Source organism: Coffea arabica, chromosome 4c (genome assembly GCF_036785885.1).
Source record: "Coffea arabica cultivar ET-39 chromosome 4c, Coffea Arabica ET-39 HiFi, whole genome shotgun sequence".
NCBI lineage: Eukaryota > Viridiplantae > Streptophyta > Magnoliopsida > Gentianales > Rubiaceae > Coffea > Coffea arabica.
This window is the reverse complement of record NC_092316.1, coordinates 16,654,632-16,675,218: the sequence shown is the minus strand read 5'-3', so window position 1 is coordinate 16,675,218 and position 20,587 is coordinate 16,654,632. Positions and strand designations below refer to the sequence as shown.

The 20,587-nt window shown below is 33.3% G+C and overlaps 2 protein-coding genes across 10 annotated transcripts; both read left to right on the top strand.

The window, feature by feature from the left end:
• Nucleotides 1-1,934: 1,934 nt before the first annotated feature.
• On the top strand, nucleotides 1,935-8,215 carry LOC113739480 (calmodulin-binding protein 60 G-like). 3 transcript variants are annotated; one of them, XM_027266698.2, is made up of 9 exons: nucleotides 1,936-2,379; nucleotides 2,512-2,602; nucleotides 2,698-2,846; nucleotides 3,712-3,802; nucleotides 4,663-4,730; nucleotides 4,854-5,332; nucleotides 6,573-6,733; nucleotides 7,383-7,463; nucleotides 7,620-8,215. In XM_027266698.2, the coding sequence occupies exons 1-9, from the start codon at nucleotides 2,282-2,284 to the stop codon at nucleotides 8,046-8,048; spliced, it is 1,647 nt and encodes a 548-aa protein (XP_027122499.1). In that variant the 5' UTR covers nucleotides 1,936-2,281; the 3' UTR covers nucleotides 8,049-8,215. The 3 variants fall into 3 exon arrangements, with proteins under 3 accessions (XP_027122500.1, XP_027122499.1, XP_027122498.1); XM_027266697.2 differs by having other exon boundaries at nucleotides 1,939-2,379; nucleotides 7,383-7,481; XM_027266699.2 differs by lacking the exon at nucleotides 7,383-7,463 and having other exon boundaries at nucleotides 1,935-2,379.
• A 4,817-nt stretch (nucleotides 8,216-13,032) lies between these two features.
• LOC113738466 (calmodulin-binding protein 60 A-like) lies at nucleotides 13,033-18,966 on the top strand. 7 transcript variants are annotated; one of them, XM_072046134.1, is made up of 9 exons: nucleotides 13,033-13,163; nucleotides 13,300-13,402; nucleotides 13,633-13,765; nucleotides 13,881-13,983; nucleotides 15,841-15,908; nucleotides 16,024-16,511; nucleotides 17,183-17,343; nucleotides 17,889-17,981; nucleotides 18,121-18,966. In XM_072046134.1, exons 3-9 carry the CDS (start codon nucleotides 13,668-13,670, stop codon nucleotides 18,709-18,711), a joined length of 1,602 nt encoding a protein of 533 aa, XP_071902235.1. In that variant the 5' UTR covers nucleotides 13,033-13,163; nucleotides 13,300-13,402; nucleotides 13,633-13,667; the 3' UTR covers nucleotides 18,712-18,966. The 7 variants fall into 7 exon arrangements, with proteins under 7 accessions (XP_071902235.1, XP_071902234.1, XP_027121472.1 ...); XM_072046133.1 differs by having other exon boundaries at nucleotides 13,035-13,163; nucleotides 13,246-13,765; XM_027265671.2 differs by having other exon boundaries at nucleotides 13,039-13,163; nucleotides 13,264-13,765.
• Nucleotides 18,967-20,587: the final 1,621 nt, after the last annotated feature.

Sequence of the window (20,587 nt, the reverse complement as noted above, 5' to 3'; positions counted from 1 at the left end):
AAAAAGATATTTTCAAAGAAGTACACTTACACCAATTTAACTCTATATGCTCAAAACTAATTTCTTATGAATTTTATATTTTTTTTTGAACCTCTTCTCAAATTATGTCCAAACTTTTAAATTGTATTGATCATTATAAAAATTGACTTAAAATAAGCAAATAAATCATACCCACTCTATCACAATACAAAATATAAAAGCTAAACAAAATTCAATTTATTATAATTTACAAATAAAATATTGCATGGTCATCCAAAAAATGAGTAAGAGAGAATGTTGGAGAAAAAAGAAAGAGAACAAAGTGACTTTTGTTTCTTTTTTTTTTTTTTTCTTGAGCTCCATTTATTTGATATATGTATTATGTAACAAGTGAGGGTTAATATGATCTTTTTACAATTATTAGGGATCAAGTGATATTAAGAGAAACTTCAAGGGAGGTTTATGATATTATCCCTTTTTAATACTACGCTTTACCCTAATACCAGATTATGCAAAAGTTAAGGGAAAATAGTCAAAGAAGTACAGACGGAAAGCTTTTACCCTAACACACGCGCGCGCGCGCACACACACATACAAACACACAAACACACACACACATACATATATACATACACACACACACACATGTATATATATATATATATATGATGTAGCTTCTCATTTGTTTCCCTTTTGTAAACATTTTTGAACAGTACCCCTCATCCCAGCACCAAATTATGCAAAAGTTAACCTTTCCATATAAATATTGATTCTTCCCATTATAATATTCCAAAATTTTTCAACATAAAGAGCAATTATGTGTAATGAATTTATATCAATTCGTGCCAAAATTTGTTCACACTGACAATATAAAAAATATTAGTCCAAAATATAATATTATTTATTTGTCCTATGTGACAATAAGTAAATTGAAGAAAGCTCAGGTGAAATTCAGCCATGTTAATCACAAATTCCTTCAAGTCCAAAACAACTAAGGTCTCTCACAAATCAATGAAAAGTATTGAGGGCAATGTAACTTGGTAAGGTAATAATGGATTAATTCGATGCAAGTGTAAAGTTAAGGTGCAAAACACAAAATACTGCGTAATACTTCATGAAATATATGCATAAACGTTGATTGCCAAAGTTCTTTTACATGCACACTTTATTCCCCCTGAGTAATATTTAATGTGAATTTGCATGTTCCGTGGAAATTCATGCAACTCAACGACCTCAACTGCTTCAGTCCAAACAACGAATGTTTATGCCACTTTTGTACTTTTCAGATGATATCACATCGTTGTACTTTCCACATCAGGCGATAGGTTTCAACAAATTCAACATTGGATCATTGCAAGAAGTTACTTCATCACTTCCTAATTTTTTAATAATACTTTTTTTCCCTTTCCAAAGTGTCTATACTGTCTAATAAATCTCACATCCCTAATTTCTTAAAGAAATCTTGCAGTTTTCTGCATCATTATTTAGCAATTTTATTCCTTTAATTTCATATCTTCATTTTAATTAAAAAAAAAAAAAGCAAAAGGAAAGAAGTAGTTAAAAGATCTGAAGTACGGGTTAAAATCCAATAGAATACCTTCTTTTGCATTTTCATCAATAAGTTCTTAATAGAAAGCAAAAGGAGGGATCATAATCCAATAATAGAATTTTTTTTTTCATTTGTACTACAGAAATCCATATTCAATTCTTTATTAAAATTAACATCAAATCGTACTCATCGATGGCGGGCTACCTCAAGTTGGGAGTTGAAATTCCAAATTTGTCGGTGGTCAATTAGTGCCTTTGGAAGCTTACCTGAAATTCCATGTACTCCCAAATCCCAGTGATCCTTTATTCTTCAAACCTCGGTAGATTTGAGTTAAGTTTTCCGACAAATTTCTGGGACATAACACAGTCCAATTATAAATCGACAATGTACAGAGACGCGTAAGAGACAGCAGCACACAGCAGCACAGAACCCTCGTGGCAGTTGAAGTACGGACAGTTTAATGATTTTTCCACAATGACACGGCCTTTTGTCTTTAGCTGTTTTGGTCTCTCTATATATACAAGTCAAACAAGCAAACTGAATCAGCATTGCCACGATTGTTTGCTTAAAAGAAAAGAAGCTTTTTCTTTTGCCATAAAAGACCTGCAAGTCAAACTTCTTCTGATATTCTTGAAATTGTGAGAAGTTTTGATTTTCTTCTGATTTTGAGAATTTCTATAACGACCCCATCTGGGTTTTGTTTGGATTCCTTGACATATTCACCAAAAGCAGAAAAAAAAAGGAGCGAGAAGAATGTCACAGGTTTGGCAGACTGAAGAAAGCAGCAAAAAGCCTGGATCAGAGGAAGGAAACTGTTCTAGTTACGAGGAGTTGGCTGTTTTGCGCTCGAGGTGAGTGAAGATCAAATTTTCTTTAATTTTTTTGATGAATAGAGTTTGGTACTGAAATTTGCTCTAATTTTTGTACTGTGCTTGTGAATTTTTTGTTCGTTCTGGGCTTTTGCTGTCTAATTGAAATGATAGGTTGGAAGACCTTAAGGATATGGTGAATCAGAAATTCAACAGTATAAGGAACCTTTTGGAGCAAGGATTCGAGGAGATGAATCAAAGAATTGTAAGTTTGATTTTGGCCAAGAACATATTTGCGAGCTGCATCATGTAGAAATTGCTTATGATTTGCATATGATAGTGGTTTCTGGGTTTTGTTAGGATTCCTTGATAGATTCACCAAAGGCAGAAAGAAAGAAAAGAGCGAGAACAATGTCACAGGTTTGGCAGACTGAAGAAAGCAGCAAGCTTGGATCAGAGGAAGGAAGCTGTTCCGGTTACGAGGGGTTGGCAGTTTTGTACTCAAAGAGGTGAGTGAAGATCAAATTTTCTTTAATTTTATTGATGAATATATATACTTTAGTACTTAAATTTGTTCTAGGGATAATATCAGGGGAGGTTTCACTTAATATCACTTGGTGGTCCTAAGGTTTCAAAAATATCACTTACTTTCCTTACTTTTGTTATTTGTGTAACAAAATTTTTAAAAACCCTAAACTATCATTTCACTTGCTAAATAAATATTTCTAAATCACTTTGTTCACTTTAAGAAAATCATCACCTCAAAAATAATTTCTTATAGTACTACCACATCACAATGCTATACCTCATAAAAATATAAATTAGAAAAATAAAAAAGATATTTGAAAAGAAATACACTTGCATCAATTTAATTCTATATACTCAAAATTGATTTCCTATGAATTTATAATTTTTTTCAACAACTTCTCAACCTTGCTCAAACCATTAAATTGTACCAATCATTATAAAAATTAATTCAAACTAAGCAAATAGATCACGCCCCACTTTATCACAATCACAAAAAGTAAAAGATAAATAAAATTTAATTTATTATAATTTACGAATAAAATATTATATGGTAATCCAAAAAATATGAGTATGAGAGAATGATGCAAAAAAGGGAAAAAGAAGAAAGTGACATTTCATTTTTTTTTCAATTTTTAAGCTCTATTTATTTGATATGTTGTGAATTATGTGTCAAGTGAGGTTTAATAGTCTTTTTACAATTATTAGGGAGGTAAATGATATTTCTAAAATGTCAAAGGTGCCAGGTGATATTAAGAGAAACCTCAAGGAGGTTTTGTTATAATTTTTGTACTGTGCTTGTGAATTTTTTGCTCGTTCTGGGCTTTTGCTGTCCAATTGAAATGATAGGTTGGAAGAACTTGAGGATGTGGTGAATCAGAAATTTCATAGTATAAGGAACCTTTTGGAGCAAGGATTCGAGGAGATGAATCAAAGCATTGTAAGTTTGATTTTGGCCAAGAACATATTTGTGAGCTGCATCATGTAGAAATAGCATATGATTTGCATATAATAGTGATTTCATGATTTGGTTTGGAATTGAGTTTAGCATATTTGAAGGTATTTTCTCGTTCTCAGCTGTCTGCCTTTTTTTCCCCCACCAAAGTTATGAACGTTTGCGCCCTTTTCTGTTCGTTCTTTACTTTTGTACTCTAACAGAGATCTCTGGAAAAGAAACGTATAATGCTTATAAGAGTTCAAAGTTAGCTCTGTACATCTGTGCATTTCTTGAATAGAGAACTTGAAGCAGTAAGAAACAAACAAAAATTGGATAATTATTACTTCAATATAGATAGTCGCTAAAAATTGAAGATTATTACCTAAAAGATGAAGAGAACCACTTGCTGACTAGCTGCTTATTATTTCTGTCTCTTCTATTTCATTTTTTCTCATTTGAAATCCCAGTAGTAGTATCCAAGTACTTGTACTACTTATTATGCTCCATGTTGGTCTGTACTTGTCATCTGTTGGTGAAGTCTTTGCATATGCTATAGATTTCTTCGTTATTGCCAAAAACAAGAAAATTTTCCAGCAAATCGAAAAAGCAAGATTATTTCTTCTTTCTGGCAAATCAAAGAAATTTTTGCTTTCTTGCTTGATGAATATTCTTCTTATATCTACTCATGGAAGTATATTTATTTCCCCAAAAAATTTTGTTGCCATGTGAGCAGAAGAGCTTTTCACCTTTGTATCTTGTTCGTCTGAGGTCCAATAAAATCCCAAATATGAACTCTGCCAATGGATGTATGTTAATACTGAGATGCTTCTGGTTCTGATTTATGCTTCTTGCATCAATTGAAGCTTGGCATTGATCAAAACATAGATGAACATGAAGTGGCTGTGGAGAAGCTTTTGGTTAGTAGTACGAGGTAAGAAGCAAACTCAAAGCACCATTTTGAATTTTCCTGGCACATGATAGTTGTATAGTGTTTTCTTATTTACATTATCCATGCAAGTATCACAACTCAAACATGTCTATGCTTCTTGTCCAGTAATCTTGAGAAGATAATACAGGACACCAAACAAAGATGCATGAAGTTAAAATTCAACAGCAATATCTCTGTTCCTATTCGAACTGGAGAGCAAATCAAAGGAGAAGGAGGTAGCAATTTGCAACTGTCTCTGATTGATAATTGTACAGGAGCAGTTGTTGACTTTGGACGAGAAGCCTCTGCTAAAGTAGAAATAGTTGCTCTCAAGGGAGATGATAAAGGAGATGCTTGGACAGCTGAACAGTTTCAAAGTAAAATTGCTCGAGACAGGAGAAGAAAACAATCTGTTCTCGCAGGAAATTTGCAACTGGAATTGAATAAAGGGATTGTGTCTTTGTCTGATGTTATGTTTAAAAGTTCTCGACACTATAACGGCGGCACCTTCAAGCTAGGGGCTTGGGTTGTTGATACTTTTGATGGCAGTCCAGTAAAAGAAGCGAAGACAAATTCTTTCAAAGTCCATGACTTTCGCATTAAATGTAAGAGATCCTAGTCCTTTTTTCTCCTTTTTTTTTTTCTTTTTTTCTCTCTCTACTATGTCATTTTACCCAATTCAAATGAATCATTGTCAAAGGAATGGCTGCCAATATACTAGAAAACTGCTTTAAGATAAAAGTAAATAGGCACGGTGGACAAGGCATTATTTCTTGTAAAAACTGATCTGAGATGTTGATATAAGAGTCAGAAGATGAATTAATGAGGCCTGAAGTTAGGTTGTCACTTGAGATTAACACCAGAAGAGACCAAAATCAAATGAAATACTGTAGAAGAGATAAAGTTTTTAGTTGTTGAAAGTGTTAGGATCCAAGCGTGGAACAAATAATTATTGAAATATCAAGTACACAACAATTTAATAGCAAACAAGTCACAAGTATAAAAGATAGACGATACACAATATTTAACATGGTTCGACTCCACCATTTAGCCTACGTCTACAGAGAGAAACTCATTCTTTATTATGAGAGGAAAATCCTATACAAGAATACAACTTGAATCCAAGTTCAACCTTTGTATACCATCTCTCATCTTCCAAGAACCCTCTCTCATTTCATGTATAAGGCTACATGTTGTCCTTGTGTGGCTTTGTGTGTCTCTTTGTAGCATGCCAACCCACCTATTTATAGAGAATATTATTTGACCAAAACCCAAATAACAACAGGAAACCAATTCTAATTCCTAAACTTGCATAGAATAGGAAATAACTTCTAATCCTAAACAAAATAGGAAATTTCTTGACTACTATTTCAAATAATTAAAACCAATTAGAAAACTAGTTACTTCCACACAAAACAAGAAATTTGTTTAAAAGAAATTAAACCAATTTCCTAACCGAAAGGAAATGAAAATAGGGTTGAGAATCATGACAATTGGAGAATGCCTATAAATGTATGACAGGGATTGACAAAGACCTATTGGATTGCTTTTTGATTTCCTAGAGGATTTGTGAATTCCATTTTTTTTCCTGAAAACAAAGCAATATTGTAAGTTTTTCTGGTGGCATATTTTTTAGCTGATACTTGTAACTCAGTTCTAAATTGGAAAAATATTTGTTCTCTGGCACTTCTGTATTCTTTGACGTATGAGGTGTATCTTCTGCTGAAAAACAGGACATAAACGATCTAGCATCTTGAGAACTATCCTGTTATGCAAATCAAACAAATAGAAAACTTGGATGACGAGTATAAGAACTTCTGCATCTGCTAAATGCTGTTTCTGCAGATAACCAGAAGCATTACCCCCCATCTCCATCTGATGAGGTTTGGCGGTTAAATAACATTTGGAAAAATGGTGCTACCCATAAACGTCTGAAGAGGGAAAAGGTGAACTATGTGAAGGATTTCCTGACTGGACTCTCAAAAGACCCGCAAGAGCTCAAACGCGTAAAGTTCATTCCTTTACTTAATTTATACAGGCACTCTGCAACAAATTATTGGGTGCATACATGATTCACCATATCTTCTTGTTCAACATGACCAGTTTAAACATACTATTTATAGCATTATGACTTTGTCTTTTTTCAACAGCCTGAATCAGACTTTTGTTGTTTTATAAACCTAATCCCAGAATTAACCTCAAAAGCCGGCAACTCTTGAGGCAATCCCAGGGACTTATATCCCAACCCAAACCCAACCCCAACCCCGATGTGGGAAAACTTTACATACCTAAAACTCTATCACTGTCCTCTTTTGCCACCAGCTTTTATATCTGATTTGTCCTTAATCACTGAAAATGAGAGCTGCTCTCTCGCATGAAACTCTGCTACTACTTATTGGTAATCTACAAGGTATGTGCTGTCTAGGATAATGTTAAGATAGCAAATAAATGCCCAAAAAGAAATGCTACTGTAATAACACTTCAGCTAGATGCTGGACCCCTTTTTCTTTCCTTCAAACCTAATGCTAGTTATTGTTTTTTTGTAAGCTAACCTAACAATAGTTGAGTGGATGAAGTTCGAGATCTTGTGAATAGTTGGAAAGTTTCTTACTCTGCATTTTAGAATTAATGCATGTTATTTTGTACAACTGACAGCTAGTACGTCTACCTGAACCGAAGTGGGAGGACACAGTGAGACACGCTCAAACATGCAAACCTGATAATATAGTTGGACAGGTTCCTGCCCCTGCACCAGTATGTGTAACTATGTTATATAATCTACCAGAAGAGAGTACAGAATACTTCATAAAAACCAATTTCACTTTCTCTTTCTTTTCCTTTTCCATTTGTTGTACCTCAATCTTATGGCAGTTTATGAATCTGTATTGACAGGGTGATGCTTGCAATATGTTAGTAGCATCTGCACATCAAGACAAAGGAATCCCTTTCGATGGTAATATCATGCCATCCATGGATTCACCTGGGGTTTTAACCGGCCTGGATGTATCTGACTTTCCCATTGTGGACTCTATGGAGTTTATATTTGACCACCCATTGAACATTCCTGGCCAAGTGACGGACAGCGTGATGTGTGACATAGGCTCCATGACTCCAGCTTTCTACCAGGATGAGCACCTACAAATTGTTGATTCTTCAAGTTTGGGGCCATCCACTGATCTGCATACTGCTGTTAGTGGGCATCCGCCTCCTAGAGGTCAGAGTAGATGGAAAATGCCACTCACTGTCCTGAGATGGTCTTCTTCTATAATAAGGTTGGTCGCAAGAAAATCTAAGGCGAAAGAAGTAAAAGGATACCGTTAACAACATCTGTTTGGTTGGCGTTACAAATGCAATTCCAGTTATTAGCTATGGTGTAATTTCTTTTTTATGGATTTTAAGTTGAATTATATTGTGACTAATCAAAAATTTTAGATTGAAATAAAAATGAAGATGGAATGCAAAGAGACATATTAGATTGGAGTGCTTAATTTTGTTTACAGTCTTCATAATTCAAATTTAATTAAGTTTTCAATTTATTTCTTCACGAGTGCTATAGTTATTGACTACCATTAGAGTGCAATAAATTTAATAATTAGGGAGACGGATATCTTGAGCATAATAGAAAATTAAGGGCCCGTTCTCAACAGATTCTGTTTTTGTAAAATTGATTCTTGAAAATTAGATTATTTAGAATAACTCATGTGTTCTTGTTTACTGCTAAAAAGTCATTTTAATAAATACATAGGTGTCCTTAAAAAAAAAAAGTTAAAAAGCTGATTTTTATAACCATTTTACCTTATATGAAATTTTGTCCTTCTTACACTCTAATTTAATTTACCTAGACCCGCTGTACTTTTATAAAGAGTACAGACAGATAGATAGGTATGTATTTGAGTGCTTTACATTATATAAATACTAGTTCTTAACCTATTTCTTGAACAGGATTACATCCAGTTTATTAAAAAATTTGATAAATTTAAAATTTTAAAAATTATAAATCATATTATGTGTAAGTGTTGGAGATATTTTAATCCTTTTAGGCATCAGCTAGCTATTGTTGATGAAAATAAAACACTTAAAAGTTAAGTTATTTCCAATGTAAATTGCTAAGAATTTGCTCAAACTGAATTATGTTAAACACAATAATTACAAAATTTAAGGGGGTAAAATGGTGGAAAAAGATAGGCATGATTCTTGTTAACAAATATAAAAAAATTTAGAAGCTAACGCTCAAAATTATTATCAAAATAAAAACACTCCCAAAGAAGGCTAAATTAAATATTAAACACAATTTATACTAAAATTAAGGAGAAAAAGTGGGTGGCAATATAAGGGATTGACTCTTGTTAACAACAATAAAACTCTTAAATTATTACCAAAACTAAAACACTTAAAGTCTGTCCGAATGAAATATTAGAAACAATAAATATGAAAATTAAAGAAAAATGGGTCAAAAAAAGATGGGTTTGATTACTTTTTTTTTAGAACACTCAAAATTTGATAATATGAAAAATAAGGATAAAAAATGAACAGAAAAAGATGGGATTGATTCATTCTTGTTGACAAAAATACACTAAAAAGTTGACAATACGAAGATTAAGAAAAAATGGATGATTAATTCTTGTTAACGAAAATAAAACACTCAAAAGTTGAGAATACAGAACTTGAGGGGAAATTTGGGTGGAAAAATGATGGGTAAACAATAATACAATACCCAAAAGCTGATAATACAAAAATTAAGCAAAAAAAAAATTAAGTGATTGATTATTGTTAACAAAAATAAAAGTAAGTGATTAAGCACTGTGAAGTCCGTTTTGACTGATGATTTTTTTTTGTAGAGGCCAATTCATCCACTTCTTACCACTTGACCCGCCTGGCCGGCTACAGCCGCCTTCGCGTGGTACCATAGAAAAACAATTAAAAACCTTTAATTAATGAAAAAAAAAAAATCTTTACACTGAATGGGGATTGATGTGTGCTCTATGCGCAGAAGATATATTATAAACATGAATAGAAATCATGTATCACGGTTTTACGTGCTCATACCAAAAAAAGAAAAGTTAGTCCAAGATATATTGCTATCATTTTATTTGACATATGTGAAATTCCTCCGTCCCTCTCCTTGTGTTTTTAAATCCTATGCCTCCGCTATTGAAAAAAAAATGTAAATTGGATAAAAGTCAAATGAAATTCAAGTTATGTTAAGCATTAATTCCTTCAAGTTTCCAAAAAAAGAAAAGAGTTAAGTCTCGAGAATCACTTAAAGGTGTTGGGGCAAAGTAAATTGGTAAGTAATTATGGATTAATTCGACGCATGTATCAAGTAAAGGTGCATAACACTATATTTTATGAAATACTTATGAAAATTAGCTTTTTAGTGTATATAGCATATTTATTAAACCCAACCCAGTAAGGAATCCAGCATAGGGATTGGGTCAATGGAACACTGATTTAACTAGTGGGTCACTGGTTGAACCGGCGAGTATTAATTTAATATTTATAAATATAAAATAGTAATTTTAATATACATAGAATTTATAATAAAGTGCTTTTAGATACTAATTATTATACTTAAAAAGATATATAATAAATATATAGACATTAATAGAAGATTTAACTTCATTTTATCATACTTTTAAATAAATAAATAATATAATCAAGTATAAAACAAAATTTATATTGCTTGTTTTAAAAAATATAGTATTATTTTTTCATTTTTTATTTTTGGTTTAAAAACAAAGTAATTTCAAATATTGTCAATTTAAGAGTTATTAGGACTAATTGTATAACAAAAAATAAAAAAAGTTTATTAAAAAATTATTTAGTTATCAAATAAAAACTAAGCAAATGGTAAAGTCTTATAAATATTTAAATGAAGATCCAATGTACAAAACTTATCAAAAGCATATACACATTTTGTTTAAAAAAGAAAGACCCACAATTATATATATAAAAAAAGAAGATAAACAGATTTAATTGAAAAATTGAGCGGGTTCCTAATTGAACCGTTGGATCAAACGGATTTAACCAGATCAATTGCTTGTCCAATCAAATTGGAGACAGCCTGATTTGATGCTTGGATCATCAGATTGACCGATTCAACTGCGGGATCGGGTGGAATTTAATAACTATGCTATGTAGTGTATACCTCACTATTGGCACATGAACTCTGGGTAATACTTTTATGTGAGTTTGTAGGTTCCATGGAAAGTTCTTGTAACTCAACGGGCTCCACTACAATTCAAAAATCAAATGATAAAGCCACTCTTGTATTTTTCAGACGATGTCATTTTTGTTTCCACATCATGTGAAAGGTTTTGACAAAGTCTACCTTGGATCTTTACAAGAAGTTACCTCATGCCGTCCTAATTTTTTTATTTATATATATTCCAAAAACGATTGACCACACCATTACAACTGTGTCTTGAGTAAAGTGTCCATATCTATCTAACCATATAAAAGCGGGAGTTGGGCAATGAACAGTCAATTTTTTGTCAATCGGTTATAAAGTAATTTTCAGCAACTTTGAGGGCAAATGTAAGAAACAACTCACCGGCCCTATTCCTCCGTCTCTCTCCCCATTTTCAGCAAAGTTGTCCGGCAATCTTGTTCCAGAGTTGGGATTTGTCAAGCGGTTATAAGGTAGTAATTTTCAGCAACTTTGAGGGCAAATGTAAGAAACAATCTCACCGGCCCTATTCCTCCATCTCTCTCCCCATTTTCGGCAAAGCTGTCGGGCAATCTTGTTCCAGAGTTGGGAAGGCTTGAGCGGCTTCGATACCTGTCAGTTGTGCGACAATACTACTGCTTATCATGTTGGGCAATGAACAGTCAATTTTTTGTCAATCGGTTATAAAGTAATTTTCAGCAACTTTGAGGCTCTTACATTAAAAAAATTAAAGTACTGTAAATTTCAAAAACAATGTAATAATACATGGCTCTTAATGTGTATTAATGATCTAATATTAGTGAGCGACATTTTACAAAAATATGAAAGAAAAATAATTGTTGTGATTATATTGATTAAATGTTTTAATGTGTGCAAAAAAAAAAAAAAAGGAAATAGGCCCATATTTATGGAACTTAGTGAGTAATAGAGATATACATAAATATAGACGGGTATTTTTATAATTGCCTCACTCAAACTACATAATTTATATAAATCATACCACACAAAATGTCGACACTATATTGTCCCAATTATAGTATTTTATTAACCATTATATTACCAAATATCCTCCATACTTCAAAAACTATTAACACTATATTCACCCAACCAATTTACTGCACTATGATTTTATAATTCAAGCAAGACTTATAATAATTATATAATTCTCTACATTATAAGAAATATATAACAGCTAAAAGTTAAGCAACTTAACATAGAAAATATTAGCACTCCTAGGCAACGTGCAGGCCGTCTCACTAGTTGTCTAATAAATCTCAGGTTCTCTAATTTCTGTAAGAAATCTTGCAATTTTCTGCAGCATTATTTAGCAAGCTATTCCTTTAATATCATATCTATCATATAAGAAAAGGCAAAAGGAAAGAAAAAGATATTACTTTCAAGCTCTGGAGTAATAAAAATCAAATAGCTTCTTTTTCATTTACATTTTCATCAATAAGTTCTTGATACCTAGCAAAAGGGAAGGGATCTTAATCCATAAGGGTTTTGATTAGCATATTCTTTCTAGTATGATATATATATATAACTCTTATTAGAGTTAACTAAATTGATCTGTACATAATCATCAGACAAGTGTGATTGTTCTACAGAATATCGGATACAGTAAGTGATGATCCTACATTGAAAAGTGTGTGAAGATGAAAAGGTTTATAGTATTTTACATTCCAATAATAAATTTTGATGGTAAAAAATAATTATGAAACGAAATTTCAAAATTTCACTTGCATTTGTCTTGCTTGACTATTAGATTAGTATATATTGGTTAGTGGTCAAAAGATTAGTATTTGGATCTTAAGTTAATATTTTGTTTCAATTAACAGTTAATTAAATATTAGATTGAGACATCCAGGATACAAGTTGCACTTTTCATTCTCCTTCTCCTTTGATGAAAACAGAAAATTTCTAATTCAGGAGAGTTTCTTTATTTCGCAGTAGAAAAACTCTAGTTTGGCTGTGTAATCTTGGAGGGAATTGGGAATTGTTGCGTACACGGCAGCAATATAGTGTGGGCAAATTTCCTTTAAAAAATTAAATCTATCTTAAATAAAACTAAACTAATCTCTACGTAATCAGAAGACAACAAATCCTAATCATGAATGGTGGGCTACATTCACTCCTAAGCCTTAATCGAAACTAAACTAATCTCTATTTAATCAGCACACAATAAATCCTAATCATCAATGACGGGCTACAAGAAGTTGAGGGTTGAAATTCCAAATTCGTCGGTGGTTAACTAGTACCTCAAGAAGGTTAGCCGAAATTCCAAATAGACTTATCTCCCAAGTCCAAACGAATCTTTTGCTTGTCAAATCTCCTTAGAGTTGAGTTCAGTTTCTGACTAATTTCTAGGAGATAACGTACTAAAACCAAGGATCAACACTGCAGAGAGACACGTAAGGGACAGTAGCACAGGACACTGGAACATAGATTTTGTGGCAGTTGAAGTGCTGACAGTTTTAATGATTTTTCCACAACGACACGGCCTTTGGTCTGTACCTCATTTGGTATCTATATATACAAGTCAAATGGGATAACTGAATCATCATTTCCGCAATTGTTTGCTTAAAAAAGGAAACTTTTTTATGCCATAACAGCCCAGCAAGTCAGGAAGGCAGATTTCTTCTGATATTCTTGAAATTGTGAGAGGTTTTGATTTTCTTCTGATTTTGAGAATTTCTGTAACGATCACATCTGGGTTTTGTTTGGATTCCTTGATAGATTCATCGAAAGCAGAAAAAAAAAGAGTGAGAAGAATGCAACAGGTTTGGCACACTGAAGAAAGCAGCAAGCTTGGATCAGGGGAAGGAAACTATTCAGGTTGCGAGGGGTTGATGGTTATGAGTTCAAACAGGTGAGTAAAATTCAGATTTTCTTAAATTATTGTTGATGAATTTTGTTTAGTACTGAATTTTTTCCAAGTATTGTGGCCATGCCTGTGAATTTATGTTTGTTCTGGGATTTTGCAGTAAAATTGATCGGATGGAAGAACTTGAGGATATGGTGAATCAGAAATTGAACAGTATGATCAGCCTAGTGGAGCAAAGATTCGAGAAAATTAATCAAAGAATTGTAAGTTTGAACTTGGCCAAGATCAAATTAATTAGCTGCACCTTGTGCCAAAAAGCTTATGACTTTCATATGGTAGTGATTTCATGAATTGGTTTGGGTTGCAGGTAGTTTCTTGTTCTCAGCTGTCTGGTTTTTACCCCAATAAAGTTATGAACGTTTGTTTCCCTTTTCTTTTTTCTTTACTTTTTAACTTTAATTGATATCTTTGGTAAAACTTAAAAGGAATATATAATGCTTCCAATAGACAATAGTTGCTAAAAACTGAAGACTATTCCCCCAAAAAATGAAGAGAATCACTTACTGAATAGCTACTTATTTTCTGTCTCTTTTATTTCATTTTTTCTTATTTGAAATCCCAATAGCAGTATCCAAATATTTATACCACCCATTTACGCTGGAGACTTCATGTTTATTTATACTTATCATCTGTTGTTGAAGTCTTTGCATATCATATAGATTCCGTTATTACCGAAAACAAGATATTAGCAAATGAAAAAGCAATATTGTTTCTTCTTTCTGGGAGATCAAAGATACTTCTGCTTTTCTTTATTGGTGAATATTCTTCTCATATCTGCTCATGGAGTATATTTATTTTCCCTCAAAATTTTGCTGTCATGTGAGCACATGAGCATGGTTCACCCTATCGGCCGATTCCGAGTTGACTCGTTCGAGTCATAATTGGAACGGAACGCATCAATACGATACCAACACATGAGACACCTGAATTGCCATTCCACTGGGATCGGAATTGACTTGGGTTGATTCGACCGATATTGATCAAGTCAACTCAAATCGACAAGAAATCGGTAGAACTCGCCAAGTTTGGCCAAGTCAAATCGCGAGTTAGATAACCAAAGTCCCGAGTCGGACAACAAACAAATCAACCACAAGCAGAGTAAAAAAAAAAAAAAAAAAAACAATAGAGTAGCATAGACATAGATAGGGAAGAGAGTTTAGTTTTGAGTTTTGACAAATTCTCCCTCCCTAACTGCTAAAGAAGCGAGTATTCTGAACAAATATTTCATCACCTGGACTTCAGAGAATGCCAACTCTAGTTGGTAATCAAGTTTTCTCATCAATCTCTACTGATATATCCAAGATCCTTTTGTACTCGAGGCCATTTTGCAAAATTTTTCTGGTTCTCGGATTCGTCTTACAAGTGTTGCTACTTGGGCTCGGATTTCTAGTGAATCAACTTCTCAACCACTGCAATAGTGAACACCCACAACTAGAGTGGGAAAGTGGGTTTTGAGGAGGATAGTAAATGGATGGAAAAGTAGAGTTAGGGAAATCCATTCCAATGGATCTGCAGGAAAGGAAGAGATACGGATCAATTGGAAAAGATGAGAACCTTTTTTCGGGTGGAAGGGAAGACGAGGTTGTTTTTATGTGGGGATTAGTTTTAGACTTAATTACAAAGTGCCCCCTATGACTATGAATCAGTAGCAAATTTCCCCTATATTTACAAAAATCATTTGCTTTTAATACTATAAATCAATAATTAGAGCAGCATCACTTTCTTTAAATACTTACCTAGTATTTATGTTAACATAGGTTTTATCAACTTTAATTTGATAGTTGTACTGGTTATTTTTATTTTTAGTAATTTTTTAAATATTTTTAAAAAGTCTTATATGCTCTAACTTGCGTATCACCCGATATTTAATTGATATGCCATGATGGACGTGAAATAACTGCGACCGCAACCCCTGATGGCGAACCATGCACATGAGCCTTTCACCTCTGTACCTTCTTTGTATGAGATTTAATAAATCCCAAATATGAACTTTGCCAATGGATTTATGAATATATTGAGGTGTTTTTGGTTTTGATTTATGCTTCTTGCGTCAATTGTAGCTTGCCATTGGTCAAACGGTACAGAAACTTGAAGTGGTTGTGGAGAAGCTTTTGGTTAGATGTAGGAGGTAAGAAGCAAACTCAAAGCTCCATTTGGAAGTACATGATAGTTGTTCGGTGTTTTCTTATTTACATTATCTATGTAAGTATAACAGCTCAAACATGTCTATGCTTCTTGTCCAGTAATCTTGAGAAGACAATACAGGACACCAAACAAAGATGCATGAAGTTAAAATTCAACAGCAATATCTCTGTTCCTATTCTAACTGGAGAGCAAATCAAAGGAGAAGGAGGTAACAATTTGCAACTGTCTCTGATTGATAATTGTACAGGAGCAATTGTTGACTCTGTACGGGAAGCCTCTGCTCAAGTGGAAATAGTTGCTCTTGAGGGAGATCTAGATGATGATGAAGGAGATGCTTGGACAACTGAAGAGTTTCAAAGTAAAATTGCTCGAGATAAGGAAGGAAAAAGATCTGTTCTTACAGGAAAGTTGCAACTAAAATTGAATAAAGGAAATGTGTCTTTATCTGATGTTAAGTTTAGAAGTTCTAAACGCTATAATGGTGGCATCTTCAAGCTAGGGGCTTGGGTTGTTGATACTTTTGATGGCGGTCAAGTACTAGAAGCGAAGACAAAATCTTTCCAAGTCAATGACTATCGCAAAAAATGTAAGTGATCCCAGTCTTTTTTCCCTTTACTGTGTCATTTTACCCAATTCAAATTAGTTATTGTCAAAGGATTGAATGCCATTATAATAGAGAACTACTTTGAGATCAAAGTAAATAGGCACTGTGGACTTGGTATTATTAATTGTAAAAGCTGATCCGAGATGTCGATATAAGGGCCAAAAGATGAATGAACGAGGCATGAAGTGAGGTTCTAACTTGAGATTAGCACCAAAAGAGACCGAAATCAGGTGAAATACTGTAGAATAGATAAAGTTTTAGTTGTTGAAAGGAAACAAAAAGATGGTTGAGAATCATGACAGTCGTAGAATGCTTATAAATGTATGACAGAGATTGACAAAGCCTATTGGATTGCTTTTTGATTTCCTAGAGGATTTGTGAATTCCATTTTTTACTTGAAAACAAAGCTTATTTTAAAGCTTTTCTGGTGGCATATTTTTTAGCTGATACTTGTAAATCAGTTCTAAATTGGAAATATATTTGTTCTCTGGCACTTCTGTATTCTTTGACATATGAGGTATATCTTCTGCTGAAAAACAGGACATAAAAGGATCTAGCATCTTGAGAACTATCCTGTTATGCAAATCAAACAAATAGAAAACTTTGATGAAGAGTATAAGAAATTCTACGTCTACTAAATGCTATTTCTGCAGATAACCAGAAGCATCACCCCCCTTCTGCATCTGATGAGGTTTGGCGGTTAGAGAACATTGGGAAAGGTGGACCTATCCATGATCGTTTGAAGGGGGCAAACGTGAACTATGTGAAGGATTTCCAGACTAGACTCTTAGAAGACGTTGAAGAACTCAAATGCGTAAAGTTCACTCCTTTACTTAATTTATACGGGCACTCTGCAGCAAGTTATTGGGTGCATACATCATTCACCGTATATTCTTGTTCAACATGGCCGGTTTAAACATACTATTTATAGCATTATGGCTATGTCAACTAGTAAAACTTTACTTACCTAAAACTCTTATCATTTTCCTCTAATGCGTTTGTATATTCTTAAGGAGACTAATACTTGTCTATGTAGCTATGCCACCAGCTTTTATATCTGATTTGTCCTTATCACTGAAAATGAGAGCTGCTCTCTAGCATGAAACTCTACTACTTCTTACACTAATTGGTTATCCATAAGGTATGTGTTGCCTAGGATAATGTTAAGATAGCAAATAAATGCCCAAAAAGAAATGCATGACCATACTAAATTACTGAAATAACTCTTCTGCTTGATGCTTCCTCAAAACTAATACTAGTTGAGTGGATAATATGAAAGTTCAAGATCTTGTGAATTGTTGAAAAGTTCTTAATCTGTATTTTAGAATTAATATATGTTATTTTGTAATGAACTGACAGCTAGTAGGTCTACCTGCAAAGAAGTGGGAGGCCACAATGAACCACGCTCAAGCATGCATACCTGATAATATAGTTGGACAGGTTCCTCCACTAGTATGTGTAACTATGTTATACAATCTACCAGAAGAGACCACAGAATATTTTATAAAAACCAATTTCACATTCTTTCTCTCTTTTCTTTCCCACTTGTTATACTTCTAGTTTATGCTAGCTTTTGAACATATGTTGTCAGGCTGATGCTTGCAATGTGTCAGTAGCATCTGGAGATGAAGACAAAGGAGTCTCTTTTGATGTTGGAGATCCTCTTCTGCAGATCATTTCTCCCTCATCTAATATTGTGGAACTTCTAAGTTCTCCAAGGCTAGAACATTTTAGGGGCCAAGATACTGTGGCCACTGAAATGGGTGAATGTGATCCTACAATCTTGAACAACTCTTTTGAATGTACCCTTTCTTCTATCCATCACACTAGTTTTGGTAAAGTTGAAAGTCGTAATACTAATCATACTGATAATGTGGAGATCATGAATAGGTTGCATTCAAGTTCACAGGGTCTGGAATCTTTTTCCCCAAGCGATAGTCCAGATATCGACTTCGATGAACTTAAAAACTGGCTAGACGAAGACCCTGGTGTGGGATCATGTACCAGCCACGAAAGCCCAGACCTTGCTGCCAGGTTTATGAGACCTGAGGCTGGTGCTGCCAATGACCGGAAGAAGAGTTGGACCTTATTGTTTACAGTCTCAAAATGGTTCTCAAGAAGAAAACGAACAGCAGCTTTTGAGGGGAATCATATTCAGAAGAAGCAAAGAATCTGTTACTGAGCATAGTTTGCATAGTTTGCCTAGAACATTAGACTCGATAACTGTTGGATACTACATGGAAAACTTGTATAGAGTTTGAATACTTCTATGATCATGGATGTAGAACTATATTAGGAGTAGAGGGATATCTTCTGACAAGGCTTGAAAGAAACGTACAAGACGGCATCGTCAGATATGGTTCTTGCAATTTGGTGAATGTTTAATAACTATAGCTTTGGCCCTTCATAGAACAATCAATATAGAAGTCTTCATACATGTTAACTTGTTAAAAATGTTACAGATTCTAGCTTGGGATCAACTTGGAGCCACAATGGCATCTATGGATATATATATATATATATACACACACACACATATATGCACAACATATATACCAAAACATTTCGAGTAATATATTGCATATCTTAGCTCAAAGTGCTTCAAGTACATCTTTCATCGATAAAGTCTAAAATGCATAAACTTATTTTGAATAAAAAATTGTCATAGTACCTGATGATGACCATATATGGATGCAAATCAGCAGCCAATAACACTTTTTTTTTGTGAGTCCTCTCTCCAACTGAATCTGCACCATTCTGAATGAACTCTTTTAAATTTGCATGTGAAGAGAACATAGCACAACCTACAAGTTTCAAAATTTCAAGAAACCTACCACTATTGTTCTTGTGTACCTTGATCAGCAAAGCATGAACTCTCTTAGAATTTTTTAATAAAAACATCTGAAATCCTGTCATAATTTCTAGTGTCCATTTTGCATGAATTTCATTAAGAAAACAGTCTATATCCTAAGTGATCACATTCCTAAGGATAAAATACATTTTACCGCCATGTGATTTACCAGTTTTTCATATAAGCTCTCCGTAGTTTCAAAAGTTATAGACTAAAGTGTCAATATGATAAAAATGATCCTCTGTGATAAAACCCAAGGAAATGTCAAGAATATCCTTATTTAAAAACTAAAATGATTGAAGTAACCAAAATATATAAACTTAATATGCATGATACTTTAACTTTTATGGTTTTATGTTTTACTACATAACCCTCTTATAGTTTAGTATTTTATCACATAATTCTCTTATAGTTTTTAAAATATATACATAACCCCGTATGGTTAATTAATAACTTCAAACTTTTCAAAGAGGTACTTTTGACATTTTAGTTGACTTTATTATGGAATGCAAAATTCTGTAACTTTGACACTTTAGTTCAAATTACGAGGGATTTATATATAAGAAAGTTATGTGAAAAAGCACTAAACCATAAAGAAGTAAAGTGTATTTTACGCGCATTCCTAAATTTCACGTGCAAAATATTGTTACTAAATTTCAAAGCTTAGTCAACCTTTAACTACTTTATGTATATGTAGGAAAGTTCAGAAAGGGAAACTATATGATTTCGTGTCAAAGCCCTAGAGTCCATTCATGGATCTAACTAGGAATAAAATGAAAGGAAGTAAGAGAAAGGGGGTGGTTTAAGTACCACATATTCCTTTAATTTCTTTTACTTGGATAAGTATCATCACTAATATGTTAAAATCTGTTATTAGACTTCATCATAGAGCATAGTTTGCTCAACTTAACAAGCTGTCATACGTTTAAATCGCTATCTCAAGTTTCTAGTAAGGAACTAAATACTTATTTTGTGGTTTTTGGTCACCATAACTGCAGCCATATATAGGTATTGGACATATGTGAAGACTGAACATATAAAATTACTTACTCTTAATTCTCTTTTCTTCTACTTCTTCAAAATTATTAGTTACTTCTATACTTACTTTCAAGCGTAGGTGATCATTGAGAAGGAAGAAAGCTGCGTTGGATTTTGTCTTGGAGCTACAGTTGGCAGTTAAAAATAGCAGGTCTTCTGTGTCAAAATC